This window comes from Cottoperca gobio, chromosome 24 (assembly GCF_900634415.1).
Source record: "Cottoperca gobio chromosome 24, fCotGob3.1, whole genome shotgun sequence".
Lineage (NCBI taxonomy): Eukaryota > Metazoa > Chordata > Actinopteri > Perciformes > Bovichtidae > Cottoperca > Cottoperca gobio.
This window is the reverse complement of record NC_041378.1, coordinates 3,719,854-3,733,949: the sequence shown is the minus strand read 5'-3', so window position 1 is coordinate 3,733,949 and position 14,096 is coordinate 3,719,854. Positions and strand designations below refer to the sequence as shown.

Sequence of the window (14,096 nt, the reverse complement as noted above, 5' to 3'; positions counted from 1 at the left end):
GCATAAAGCAAGATTAATGGAGGAAACAATGCAATTAGTTTGCAACATTATGAAATGCTTACAGCTCACAGCCCTGGGAAGAAACAAATCTGAAATCATTAATGTTCAATAAAAGGCTGCTGTTCTTTCATGTTCTGTCAACGTGTTTATCATATAAGCTGATAAATCGGTGTGCTAAGAATTCCTCATTTTGAATCATTAGCAGCACAGTCGCGTTGCTTTCTGCTGCTTTCCTGGAGCACACAACTCCACATATGGCCATCGTGCCCCCGCCCAGCTCCAGCAGGCTCCCACTGATGCCTCCCCGCCCTGTGCGTGCGTGCGTGCGTGCGTCTGGAAGATAACAGTGGAAACTGGGCAGGGTCTGCCTGCACATGAAAGCAGCCTCTGTGCGTGCGCAGTCCACTTTCTCTTTTGCGAGATGTCACGCTGCTGCGAGCCTTTAAACTTCGACTCGGTGTGACATTTCTGCCTTCTGTGGGCGTTGCTGCGCGGACACCCGGCGGTGTTGCTCAACTTTGGGAAGTATGTGGATTTGCTGTGCGAGCTGAGAAGGAATGCGAGGATTTGCTGGCTGTTCCTCTTGTGTTTCCTCCTCCTCGGAACAGTGTCGTGACTTCGGCCAGGCTGCGGTGTCCAACAACGTTATCGGGGGGTTTATTTCAAGCGTGCAATCGACCGTAAACATGCAGCATGACGTGCAGTTGCACCTTTGCCTCTAACAGTGTGTCCCTGTGCTGAAACGGAGGAAGGTTGCACGTCGTGCCTGTGCAGAGGCACCATGGGTAACCGCCGTGCGTAACGCTGGCTCTCCATGGAGGACTGGTGGAGAAGCCGCTCAACACAACCCACACTTTAAGACAGTGAGTGACCCTTTAAACATGATTAGTCAAGACCAGGACGGGATTTCCTTACCCGTGCCTTGCTTCGGAGTTTGTCCCAGCAGGGAGAGCCTCGGCGGTGAGAGCAGCAGCAGCAGCAGCGGTGGAGGTGGAGGTGGAGGAGTCTACCGTATCCCTGCAGCCGGGACTTTCTGGCAGGACTCGGTGATCATCGGCGGGGTGCTCAGCCCGACCCCAGGGACCAATCCGATGGACGGCGGCGGCTTGCTCCCCACCGGGAAGTCGTGCAAAAGCAGGCCGGTGACGGTGGCCTATGTGGTGAACGGAGAGGCGAGCCAGCAGAATAACGCGGAGAGCATGGCCCTGCAGTGTCTGAAGGACGCCTGCGAGACGTCGAGCAGCAAACTGGAGACTGTGAACTTTGGTAAACTGGACTTTGGGGAGACCACGGTGCTGGACAGCTTCTACAATGCAGGTGAGTGATGATCCGAACCCACAAAACACACTGCCAAAGCTGATCCTGAATGCTGCCTGGTGGGGTTTTATAGATCAAACATCATTCATTAATATGATTTAACTATATGATCATTAGTCAGTCACTCCTGAAGGGCCATTGCTTCATGATGTCACTGTCACAGGAATGCTACAGGGGTCAAAGGTCACCCCCTTCTCGTTTGCCTGCAGGTTGCTCTGCGCTCCTCAACACACAGCTCTGCATGTCATGGCTTGAGGCAGCATGACACAGTTATTTCCACACTGTGATGAAGAAAGCTGGAACTCATTGAGCAAAAGAGCTTCATTGGGATTGTTTAATTTGCTCCATAAATGTGGGGGTGATTGTTATATTCCCCCCCCCCCTCCCACACACACACACACACATAGTTTCCCCCTTCCATTGTGCGTCTCCAGTCTGTCAGACTGTCATCATGGGTTAAACCATGAGGCTGGACTTTCCACTGGAATCTACAAGCGGAGAACCTCTGACTGATTTCACTTTCCCCTTCTTCTTCTTCTTCTTCTTCTTCTTCTTCTTCTTCTTCTTCTTCTTCTTCTTCACGTTGTATGTGCAGTAGCTGGCTCCTAATCCGACTGGAAATGTTCTGTTCTGATCCTCTTTTGGAAAGCGGAGCTGTCGGGGATCGTGGTCAAATAAAAAGCAGCTGTAATGTACAGAGTGTTGAGCAGCCAGTGTTTGCATTTCACTCCCATATTTGGGATCAGGATTTGTTCAGCAGATATAAAAGTACATAGTCCAGATTCCTATCGCTGCGACTAAGAACCACAAAGCCTTTTAAAGTAGAACAGTGTAGCAGAATACACAACTCTGTTTTATCCTTTACTCCTTCAAACTAGCAACTGTAGTAGCCTCAATGCAACTCGTGCGATGTACCTGAGAAGACTTTTATCTAAAGGACGAAGCTGAATGAGAATGTGAATCCTTTTTTTTGGTCCAATTTCTAAAAGGCTTTAGAGTTTTTAACGGCAAGGATGGCTAAAGATAATGAACTACGCTTGTACACATGCAGTGCGTACTAGATACAGAACACAGCGGCAGAAATCTTTTGAATTTGGGGACAGACTTTACCAGGAGGTGAGGTGACGTCGGGTGTAGCTGTCGTAGTGTTCTGCAGAACTTTAAAGATATATTTCAGACCTTCTTTAATTAAGACAAAGGTTATGTAAGTCACCCTTTACAAGAGTGTCTCACTTTCTAATAAACCGATGGAATTGGCGACTAATTGGATTATAGTTTCGGTCCTTGTTCAAGCAGAAATGTCAAAGATTCTCCAGTTTCAGCTCCTCAGACGGAAAGATGTCGTCTCTTCTCGCTCAGTACGTTGAATATCTTTCAGGTTTAGGACTGTTCGCTGCACAGAACAATCAATATGAAGAAGTCGTGTTGGGCTCTGAGAGTTATAATGAGATATAATCATAAGAGTGTGTTTGATGAGACGCAGATTGACAATTGAAAAGTGGATATGCACATTTAAAATCCCTCAAAAGAGTCTGATTGAGGTCGTAACACGGTTACAAGTTGACCTGCATCAGACCACCAGTGAGACCAGACAGTTGTACACTTCCTGTTCGGCACCAGACGGGCTTGTTGCTTGTCATAACATCACGTTATTAGCTGTGCAAACACATCGACGTCTCTCTTGCTGTTGTTTTTTTCCTTCCTGTCAACTACTGTGGAATTTTCCCATAAATGCTCATGGGAGGGCCGAGGCATTTCCCCCCCGAAACGCTCCGCTCTATCTGCTGAAACACACACGCTGCTTCATCCTCTTCCTGCATGAGTGTGCATCAGAGATGAAGGCCAGACAACAACACACCTTTTTATAAACAATGAGCTCAGAGCCCGACTGGAAGCATGTGGCTCCCTGTTCGTTTAATGTCCTCGTCACTGTGGACAAAAGAAGACCTTCAGCTGAGAGACGTCACGAGCTGATTGTCTCGCCTCTGGGGACGCAGGAAATGTAGATGCGATCTTTTGCCAACAACAGTGATGAAGCAGTTTCTTATCATTGTTCCTACTTACTACTACTACTCCTCACAGTGTGATCTCATGACCCAACGTGATGCTGTGTGACAAAGAACTCCGATCAACTGTTCGTTGTGTTTTCATTATCACTTCATCTGTTATTTGTATATTTGGTGTATATATTGAGTCCTGCACGACGTCTTCTAATGTCTTTGTGCTGACGTCTCACATTTGAGCAGCTGGAACCAGTGAATGTTTTGCATTTATTTGCACCTCGACTAATCAATGAATTGACTAATTTTAATGTTGTTAATAAGGCCTCCTGTGCGCCGCTGTAGCTGTGACGCTGCAGGTTACTGTCACACTCCTGTGGGTCTAATCTTGGTTGCGGTTTTGATTCATTTGTACCCGGCAACATGTAAACTATATCAAGATGAGTTCTCTATCTCTCTTATCTCTGCGCGACTTCATGCATGCAGTGTAGCACCGAGTGTAATGGTGAGAACCAGCGAAGGAAATCCACCTGTGGCTATAATCATTTGTGCTGCCGTGAGTTGTTTTTTATTCTAGGTCACACACAAAAAAGCAGCAGCTGATATCGATGCACTCACAAGCTTCACTCCTCCGCCCGGCCTGACTCATCGTTATGATTTATTATCCGGGCCTCACTTTAGAAACCCAAAACTATCCTTTGAGTAGTGACCACACAGAGCATCAGACTGCTTCTGTTGTCACTGTGACCCGCAGCAGCAGCAGCAGAAGAAGAAGAAGAAGAAGAAGAAGAAGTCTCTGTAATCTGGATTCCAGATTTCTGAATCATCGTCCACCTCCTGAATTGTGTCGAGCGGTTCAAAGGTCTGTTTTTCTTGGAGCACGACGACGCCGATCGTCAGTCTCTGTAGGTGGGAATCACGGTGGTGATGTAATCTAATGGCGCCAGTCCCAGAATCCAAACAAACATGAATGTGTCCAAACAAAAAGGGCAACAAATGTAGTCGCAGCTAGCTGAGGCGATTTGGAAGTTGACTTAAAGAGACAGTTCACCCCAAAGTGCATATCTTTCCTCTTACCTGTAGCTGTTAATGCATTTAGATTGTTATAGAGTCAGCGGTCACTGAGCACCTCCTGCTGACGACCATCTACTTCCATTATCCTGCAGATGACACTGAGCAGCTCGCGTTAGAACGATCTAGATTGATAAATAACTCTACAGGTAAGAGGAAAAGTATGTTTTTAATACCCTCTCTGAAACCAGACCCGTGCTGTGTATCAAAGGTTGTTTCTTGCTGTTGTTTTCCTCCCGTTTATAAATTGAATTTGCTGCGTGAGACGCTGAGTCGGGAGGATTCGGAGCTTAGAGTTGATCCTCCCTTGATCACAATGATGGAAGATCAAGTAAAGTGAGCCGAGAGGTTTTGATTGATGGATTGAAGAACTACACAATTACGGGCTCGCTCAATAAGTTTGACTGTGATTGACGAGACGACAACTCGTACTGATGCATGTTGACGCATCCAGCCAGAACAACAACAAATCACTTCTCTGATGATGTAGACGCTTTGCGCTCCACCTCCCCGCTCAGCAGCTCACAAACTGTTTCCAGGACGTCCACTTGTGCTCCTCACTTTGTTGTGATATAGAGGAGGCTGAGAGAAGTGCATTGTTGAGCTCTGAGGGTGAAGGCACTACAACATCATAAATGCAAAAGTCAACACATTTCCCCGCAGGTTCGTTGTATCTGTATTGCCTCTAGTGGCCCCTTAACTGTTCAAACAATACACTGCCATCATTATAGAGGCGGATTTGAACGAGTTTGAAACAAACGGTGCCTGTTCTGTGAAGACAAACTACTTTAAATGGCATTTTGTTCTCAGGGTTGTGTCTTCTTTTCATTCGATGAGGATTGTGAAGAGGGGGAAGCTCTCAGCGGTCGCTAGCTTGCAAACTGCCGCAGTTTGTACTCGGGACGGAAGAGGGTTAAAGAAACAACACGGCAAACGAGCTACGATAGCGTCCTCCATTTTGCATTGTCCAGCTCCTCGAAGGGAAACTCTGTCAAGACGGCGCCTCTGCTGGCAGGAAGTTGAACTGCGATTCAATCGTAACAATATTTTGATGAAGTCCTGCGAAAGAGTGCATGTACTTGCATCTTTATCTCGGGCTTTAGTTTTAAATATCCTAAGTGGTCGCCCCGAACGAGGAGCAGATCTCTGCACAGCAGGTGAGCTCCTACTATGTTCAGTGTCAACACTGAGTCACCCGACAGCTTCTTGTCGAGGGCGATTGACACTCATCTTCCCGACTGGGAGGCCGCGCTGCTCAGAAATCTCATCAGCTGGCACTCTGCTAAGTTGTTTATCCTGCCTCCTGTGTACTCTGCATGCCTGGCTGCTCGTCAGAGGTGAGAGAGCACAAGGTCAGAGGGATTAAGCTCACAGGCCACTCACTGGCGTCTGGGGCCAAAGCGACTTCACCCCTGTGGGAGAGGTAGACTGGAGAGGCGAGGAAAAGCTGTTTTCATGCCGAACAGGAAGCGAAGTGTGGACTCAAAAGCTAACGATCTGTCCTTCTTCGTTCAGTATTGTTGTGAAATCCACATTCCAATCGAAGCAAGCGATGAAACACTCGGTGTCATATCACATCAGGGTTTTGTATTCTCTGCAGACTAATAACCACATTGGTATCGTACTGCAGCATTTCAACATCAGTCTGTTTCAGAGTGTATTCTTCATGTACGCTGAACATGTTGTAAGTGCAGTTTACTGTCGGATAAACCGCAGCGTAAGTCTCTTAAGAACTACTCAGAAAGTTGACAGGAGGCGGAGTATTAAAGCTCCCTTTCAGGTCTTATCGCAGGTTTATTTGAGGTGAAAGGCAGCAGGAGCGGCTCGCTGGCTTCTTAAGAAAGCAGTGGAGGGTGAGAGAGTGGCTCGTATATCAGTGTGATGGTAAGCTAACAGGAAGCAGTGTGGCTCTACCTACCCAAACACAGCAGTGGGATTACTCTGAGTACGGAAATGTTTATCTGGAGCAGTAACGTACAGATGAGGAACATTTAGTTTCCAATCCTTTTTGATTTAAAGAGGAAAAGTTGAACTAATAGAGCTGAAAACTGACTGCAACCACGTAAACTCATACAGTATCTAATGATAAGATTGTAATCAGGCTCCAGGTTACTCTTCAGTCCTTCATGATGCTCTTCTCACTGGTTTGTTGCAGGGTTTGGATTCTGCACATGAACTGCAAAGGTCACAGAGTGAAGTGGTTGCAAAACTACACGTTTGTTAAGGTGCTCTGGGCGTTTACACACCTGCAGAGTTCTTCAGCTGTCGGCTGCCAACACTCTAGCATTTACACCAACTGCTAACAGATGATGTCATGCAACATGTTGCTGTTGAGCAGATCTTCACAATCTTCACAATCTCACTTTAGCGCGTCAGCATGCTATTATTGCATAGCATGCTAAATAGCTGATGTCATCGGTCTTGCAGGTGTGACGGCACTTTGTGGAAGAAGTCGACGGGTCACAGAAGTCATCAGGAGTCTGGGAGCATGAATATCCGTGCACATATTTCCACTCTGACACAGTTTGCAGTTACTTTTACAGTTTTAGGAATAACAAATCCCAAGAAATCCAACCAGGCTGGTGATGTTTCCGCTGATTCAGATGGAAAACTTGTCAGGGTGTTCACATGAATCTTTAGCTGCGACCAGCAGCTCTGTAGCTCGCTCTGTTGGTCGCTCTTTGGCGAGCCTCAGTTTCTGCCGTACGATGCAGATAATCTGACATGGAGGTCGTGTGTGTGTGTGTGTGTGTGTGTGAACGCAGGGATGCTTGCACGTACGTGGTCAATGCATCACAGCAGTACTTCAATCCTATCACATGCAGTAATTGAGATGAGGTTAAAACATTGTTTTCTCTGCATGAATACAAATCTAGTTTCAGCAACATTTTCAAGGAAACAAGTCGTGGCAACAGCGGCACGAGTTTCTCCCAGCGTGTTTGTCAGCCGCAGATGAATTCACATTCTGTTCTCAGCTCTCTTCCCCCCCTCGGGGCCGAGGTTTGTCAAATCTGTGTGTGTGAAAAAGCAACAAAGTGGAGCAGGAGAACGGTGCAAACTGGAAGCTTGGGCTCATTTGCTGCATCGTGGCGTTTTCAGGGTTTCTTTAAATCACACTTGTGTCTAAAAATACAGGAAGCACTTCTCTCTGTGCTGGGCAGCGCATCTGAACGACACAACAACCACTTTATAGTATTTCCCATCGTGTCCTCTGGGAGAGGAAACTTATTTGTAGACAGAAATGCTCAGTGGATAGACTTGTAGGGTGTTCTTCTTCCATTCCCAGGGTTTTATTTCTGGGAGACTCTTTTATACTTTGTCTGGCTTCACGTGTCGCTAAAGCTGATTTGGAATTCATTGCAGATGTTTGACGTCCAAACGCACGTTCCACGATATTTGTTTAGTTCCAGGTGTACCTGAATGTTTGTATGCACTTCGTTCTGCAACAATAAAGTGTTGTTCCACGGAGTCTCCCCGAGGGAGAAACATGCACCGCCTTGTTTTTACCTGAAACTGTTGCACCCCCAGCTTATGCAATAGTTTCTTCAGTTTCCAGTATTTAGTTCGTATCTCATGCTCGACTAACACGGGAGCGCACGTCCTGTAGAATATGCAGATTTACCGTGACGGTCCAAGAAACGCAGCCTTACACCAGCAGAAAGCAGCTTCTCTAATGTTTCATGAGGACAGAAATGCATTTAATATGATCGCACGGCTTCAAGGATACGTGAAGGGAAACACATGGGTACATCTTAAGTGTGTCTCCATCCTGCATGTCGCTGCAACCTGACAGCAGTGAAGCATCATCTGTGGCACAAATACAAGAGGTAATCATCGTGCAGCTGCCAACACACACACACACACACACACACACACACACACACACACACACACACACACACACACACACAAACAACCGTCTTTGGAAATTTGGCAGAGAATTTAGACATTTTACTCCCAGAGGGTTCTTTAAGGGGAAGAAAAAGATTTCCAGTGGAGTTTGGAGACAGTAATTCCACTGTGTGATGTTCCCCTCGATGTGGGCCCGCTGCACTTTGCTCCACTAACACGAGCATCATGCCCTCCTCCTCCTCCTCCTCCGTCAGCGACGAGGGAAAAACCTCAACACACTGTGAACGGTGCATTGCAGCGCGACATTCTCACAAATATGAAATGTTATTAGGCCAAAGTTCGGGCACATAGCTACACATGCAAACACTTTATGCTTCCCGTACCCTGCTCGGGGAAACGTAGTGTTGTTGTTGATAGTTTCAAACACGCAGGTACTTATTTGGACCAAAAGTCAAGTTTTACTGGCTATTTTATTCGATTAATTGAAAATAATCTTGATTTTTCGAGTCATTTATCATCAAAATAATGTAATATTTGGTGTTTTCAGCTTCTCACATGAGAGGATCTGCTGCTCGTCCTTGTGTTTGTATGTTTGTAGATCTTTTGGACTATTGGTCGGACAAAACATTTTCAATTACATTTATTTTTCGGGATTTCGAAATTGCTTTGTAGGGAGTCCTGATTACATCTGTGAAACACTGGCTTTTAGTTTTCATGAAGCATGAATCAATAATGAAAGTAAGAGTCATAAGTCTAGTCATCAATAAACATTAACTATGTTGTATTGATCATTTGCATACACTGCACCTTTAGGGATGTACATTATGCAGCTGAAGGCTGTTTACATTTCTCAAACAGCCAACAATCATTAAAATAGATTTCTTTGTGTGCAAACGTCTACTCTCCATTTGGCTCCGAGCAGCGGAGAGAAAGACACTTTGAGTTTCTGTAGATAATCCATATCTACTTGAACAGTCTCCCGTGCCATTTAGATCCCGCTGCGATTACAATATTGAGCCGATCCCCCCCCCCCCTCCATGTGTAACTGGTGGAGGGCTGAGAAGGATCTATAAAGAGGAGCCAGTCGACTCCAGAACAGTTCATGCAGCTCTCTCAGCTGCTCTTCCTCCATCTCTTCCTCCCTCCACCGCTGGGCCTGAGGAAACCTTCAGCAGCAGGCCGAGAGCTGCCGGAAGCCAAATGGTGTGCAAGTGTATTGAATTATATTCCTCCTCTGCTTCGAGCAGTAGGCGAGGAAATCAATTTAGTTTTGGTCAACAGGAGCAGGCCCAGCCGTAGGAGGTGTAGCAGGATTATCAGAGCATCTCTCTGCATGTTTTTATTTCCCAACGTGTCTTATCTCTCCCCGGTACACATGGACTTTTGTATTCTACCGATTTGAGGCGATTGCGACGGAAACGGCTGAGTTGAGCGCTTGTGATCAGTGTTTAAAGTGCACCATGTTGGCAGGTCTGGCGTGCACGCAGCTCTGCTGACGGATTGTTGAGCAATCACGACGTCTGAGTCTCCCCAGAAAACATTCCGATGCTCCACAGTCTGCATGACTGCATGTCGCCATGAATTTAAGATGATTGTTCTTAATGTGGCAAGAAGCCACTGAGGGAACACGCAACACGTCTTAGATTCACCGTGTCACCGCTGCAGAAGTGAGAGTTTGTTAGCGTGTGTTCACGACACGTCGACGGTGCTTTTGAAGTACTGAAGCATTCACTCCTTTTGTCTAGTTAGTCACATAGTCCAATGTTTGTTTAGAAATGCAGTTCATTAGGAGGGAAAACATAACACGAGCTAACTTAACACCAAACTGTTTAGAGCTGCAACAAAGAAACGTTTTCATTATTGATTTTAAAGGAAATGAAATTGAAAAATGGCCGCCACAGTTTGCCGCAGCCTAAAGTGACAATCATATTTAAATTCTTTGTTTAGTTGGACAATCGTTAAGCATGTATTGCAAAGTGTCCTGTCATGGCCACGATGAAGCTTTGAACTAAATGCTACAATAACGATGCTAACGTGCTAATTTCTTACCATGTTAGCTTCGTGTGTTAGCATGTCAACGTTAGCTAGCACACACACACACACACACACACAGCTGAGGCTGATTGGAACGAGATACGTTTTAATATTACACCAGAGTTATTAAACTTCATCCTGATGGGAACGTGAATCCATCAAATAGTTATTGAGACATTTCACTCGAAACACACATTTCTAAATCCTGCTGGCGCTCGAGGAAAAGTCTCTAAAGTAATGACGATTCATCCTCTGGGGACTAAAGTTCATGTCAATCTATCTAATAGTTGTTGTCTAGACCGACATTACCATACCATACCGCTAGCATTGCTAAGAGATGGACAATTAATCCACTGCTAATCACCGATTGATTCATTAACAAACCCTCTTAGCTGTAGTTTACAGTAACTGTTGGGCCTCAGATCAGAGAAGATGAGCTGCTACTAGAATTAAAAGCCAAACATCCCGTCGGGGACATCCACCATATTCAGCTTCTTGTTAATGTGTGGGACGTGTGGGACGTGTGCTTCCTTTCTGCTTTTATAATGTTATTATTCAGTACATTGACACTCCCCACTGACGGTATCATACACCACTAGTCGAGGCCTGTCAGCTCTCGGGGGGTTTTGTTGTGAGTGCAAAGCACTTATGAGAACTGATTGCTCGTCGCATGTGACGGCACAAGACTCACGTGTGTCAAGCCCTCTGCATGTGTTCCTTATTCATCCCCAATATTAACCCTGCCCCATGACAGGAAGCATTTTCCTTGGCTTAGTTGTTTTCCTGTTAGGCAGATGAGGTTTCCAAGTGGAAAGAATCCCCCCCCCACCCTGCAAGTCATCGCTGCATTTTTAAAACCCGACCATTGTCTTTGTCAGCTGTGTTACACCGCTGCCTTTTAATGGCCTGTTTGCATTCAAATCTCTCTGAGATGTAATATTGATGGTGTCTCCCGCCTGCAGAGAAATGAGACGAGCTTATCTTTTATTCATCAGACGACTCGCGCTGTCTGGATGTTGACATTCAGCAACACATAAAGTAAGAGCGCTGAAGGAGCTAAACAGCATTTTATTCTGTGTATGCTCAGCAGGGCCTTCCTTCTTTAGTTTGGACTTTAATGACACGGGACATGTCTGAACGTTCGATGAATGTCCTGCCTGATTGTGAAGATATCATTAATAGAAATGCGTCATGGATATGGAAGTAACAAGTGGTTGTTAAGCAGAGGTCAATGAGGGAGGATTAAGGTGTACTTTCCCTCTCCGCCTTACACGTCAGTAAGTGAAACCTAACGTGCACTCGATGGCAGAGCATCCTGATGCTGCTCATCCGGAGAGCAACATCCCTCTTGATACTCCGCATCACCGCACAGAGCTTAATATTCGTACATCCTGTCGTCCTGCCTGCTTCAGTAAAACGTGAGGCTGTTGATGATGAGGAACCTCTGAGGGCAGCAACAAGTACCTGCTTCCTGGATGAATTTGCATGTGCTGATGAAGAGTGCGGGGAGCTGCGTGGCCCCTCGACAGAAGCTCTCCATCGTCCTCTGATGGGCTTCTCTCTGCAGAGTTGACCTGCAGCCACAGAGACGCTGTTAAAGAGGCTGTTTGAATCTGAGACAAAGTCCGTTCAGTGCAAAGGTCTAATAATTAAATGTACATGGTGTACTGCTGTGTCAGGCATGGTCTTATTTGTTTCATTTTATTCTGGAGTATTTCATTATTAGAGTTAATTATGTCTCAGTGATTTCTCCAGCCCTCACATGTGTGACATATTTCTCCCTCTTGTCTCGGTGATGTTTAAAATGAAACCTTTGTGTTTTTAGGCTACATGAATACGAGCAGTCCAAGTGCAGTAGAAATACAATTGACTGGATGTGACCATCTGTCGTATTTAATGACGATGGCAAACTTTGGTCTACTCTGCACTTGTCCTGCTTCCTTGTTCCCTGTTGAGTGCAACATGTACAGCAGCCTGATTACACCTGATAATGACTCTCCTGTTCACAATGACCCAGCACCGCTGCACAGAGGTCATCCCAGACGAGTGCAGCAGCACCGCACAGAGCAACATATTACCTGAGTGCTTACATTGACTGAAGGTGGCTGTACATATTAGTGCATTCCTCCAGTAGCAGTCACAGTAATCCAGCTGCTGTAAGTGGCCGCTGGCTTGAAACGACCCGTAAGGCGAAAGAGATTCGGTCGGCTGGATCAGAGATCCTCTGCTCTTCAGCTCTTCAGCTCCGTGTAATGTGTTTGTTGACACAGAGAGGTGGATCGTTGGAAACGGATGAGAAAGCAGGGTGCGCCGACATTATCTCTCTGACTCTGAGCTCCTCTGTCATTACTGGAGCACAGTGACCGGGCTGATGTGTTTTTGTTGTTATCAGTGGCTCGAGGAGGCTTCAGGGACAGCGTGTACCACCCCACCTCAATGTAGGGGCCTCCGTAACACGGCAGGCTTATTTCTTTTTGCTGTTGGTTAAGGCTGCAACGTTGGTCTTAAACATGACAAATGTCCGTCCCCGTTTCTCAAAGTCCAAGGTGACGTCTTCTAAATGTCTTGTGTTCTCAGTTCAAAACACAAAGATATTCAGTTTACTGTGATATGAACAGATGAAGCAGGACATCTCCACACTTCAGACGCTGTAAACGGCATTTTCTGCCACTTTTTGCTTGAAAAAATGACTCCTTGATTTAATCTATTTACAAATGAGTTGTCGTCGATCGACTAATCGTTGCAGCTCTGGTGTTTGATGCCACACGCCCATCATTTAAATGCAAGAATTAAAAGATAATACGCCGTTGGCAGGGTGAAAGGGTATTTGAATGTTATGGTTCAGTTCCACAGCACACCTATGAAAGAGCTCTTTGGGAACACAGCAGACTGTTATGCTGGTTTAAGCACTTTGTTCAAGGCTGGGAACTCTCCGCCCTTCACCAGGAGCTACGATCCCCACTGGCTTGAGTGACACTTGAATATTTACTTCTATTGACCTGTTGATCCTGATCACACGCTGGAGTCCAGCTGGAGTCAGTGTGGGGTTGAGTGTTTTTGTGTTCACAGATACAGTGTGCTTCTGAATTAGCTCTACTTGTTTCTCTGACATCAGAGGGATCTTAAATCTGCTTTGAACGCCACCTGCAGTGTGTAATACTGACGCATGATGTGGCTTCATATCCTTTAACCTTTGACCTCAGAGCTGTCTCCAGGATAATAAAGACCAGTCCATGTTGGCCCCAATGAAAGCTCAAGTGTCTGTGACCTCTAGCTCTGACATGATGCAGCTTTTACATGTACAGTTTTATTCATGGGAGAAATGGTAGATTTCTATCTACGGATGTTAACGGGACGTCTTCAGATTGCATTTTATTTGAACAGTTAAAACAACACAGATGATATGAAACACTCAAATGCACTTTTACTGTTCTCGATCCATCAGGTAATTAAAGTTCTCTATAAGCTGTATTAATTGATTCATTAATAATAGTTTCAACATTACTTCCCTGCTCCTCCATTTAAGCAGTGCTTTATACCTGCACCAGTTCTAAAAGTGTTTCACTTACTTAGGCAACAACACTATTATATATATTAATATATATATATTTACTATTTATTCAACTCAAACATGTGATGCTGTTATAACTGTTGATGGATCCTGAATCTATCGATCTATCTATGGTGTGACCCAGCTATGTCAGGGTAATATGAAAACCATCAGCGATTTTCATCTGGCCGAAAAAAAAAAATATATATATAATGATAATAATAATTGTGTATATATATATATATTAATAATATATATAAAAAATATATATA

The 14,096-nt window shown here is 45.3% G+C and overlaps 1 protein-coding gene across 3 annotated transcripts in view; it reads left to right on the top strand.

Moving 5' to 3' along the window:
• The first annotated feature begins 370 nt into the window (after positions 1-370).
• The window catches only part of map3k5 (mitogen-activated protein kinase kinase kinase 5), a 54,272-nt gene continuing 40,546 nt past the window's right edge, over positions 371-14,096 (top strand). For all 3 annotated transcript variants that reach the window (XM_029425775.1, XM_029425774.1, XM_029425776.1), the window contains exon 1: positions 371-1,317. In XM_029425775.1, the coding sequence (XP_029281635.1) occupies positions 882-1,317 (436 nt within the window). In that variant the 5' untranslated portion in view covers positions 371-881. The remainder of the gene's footprint in view (positions 1,318-14,096) is intronic.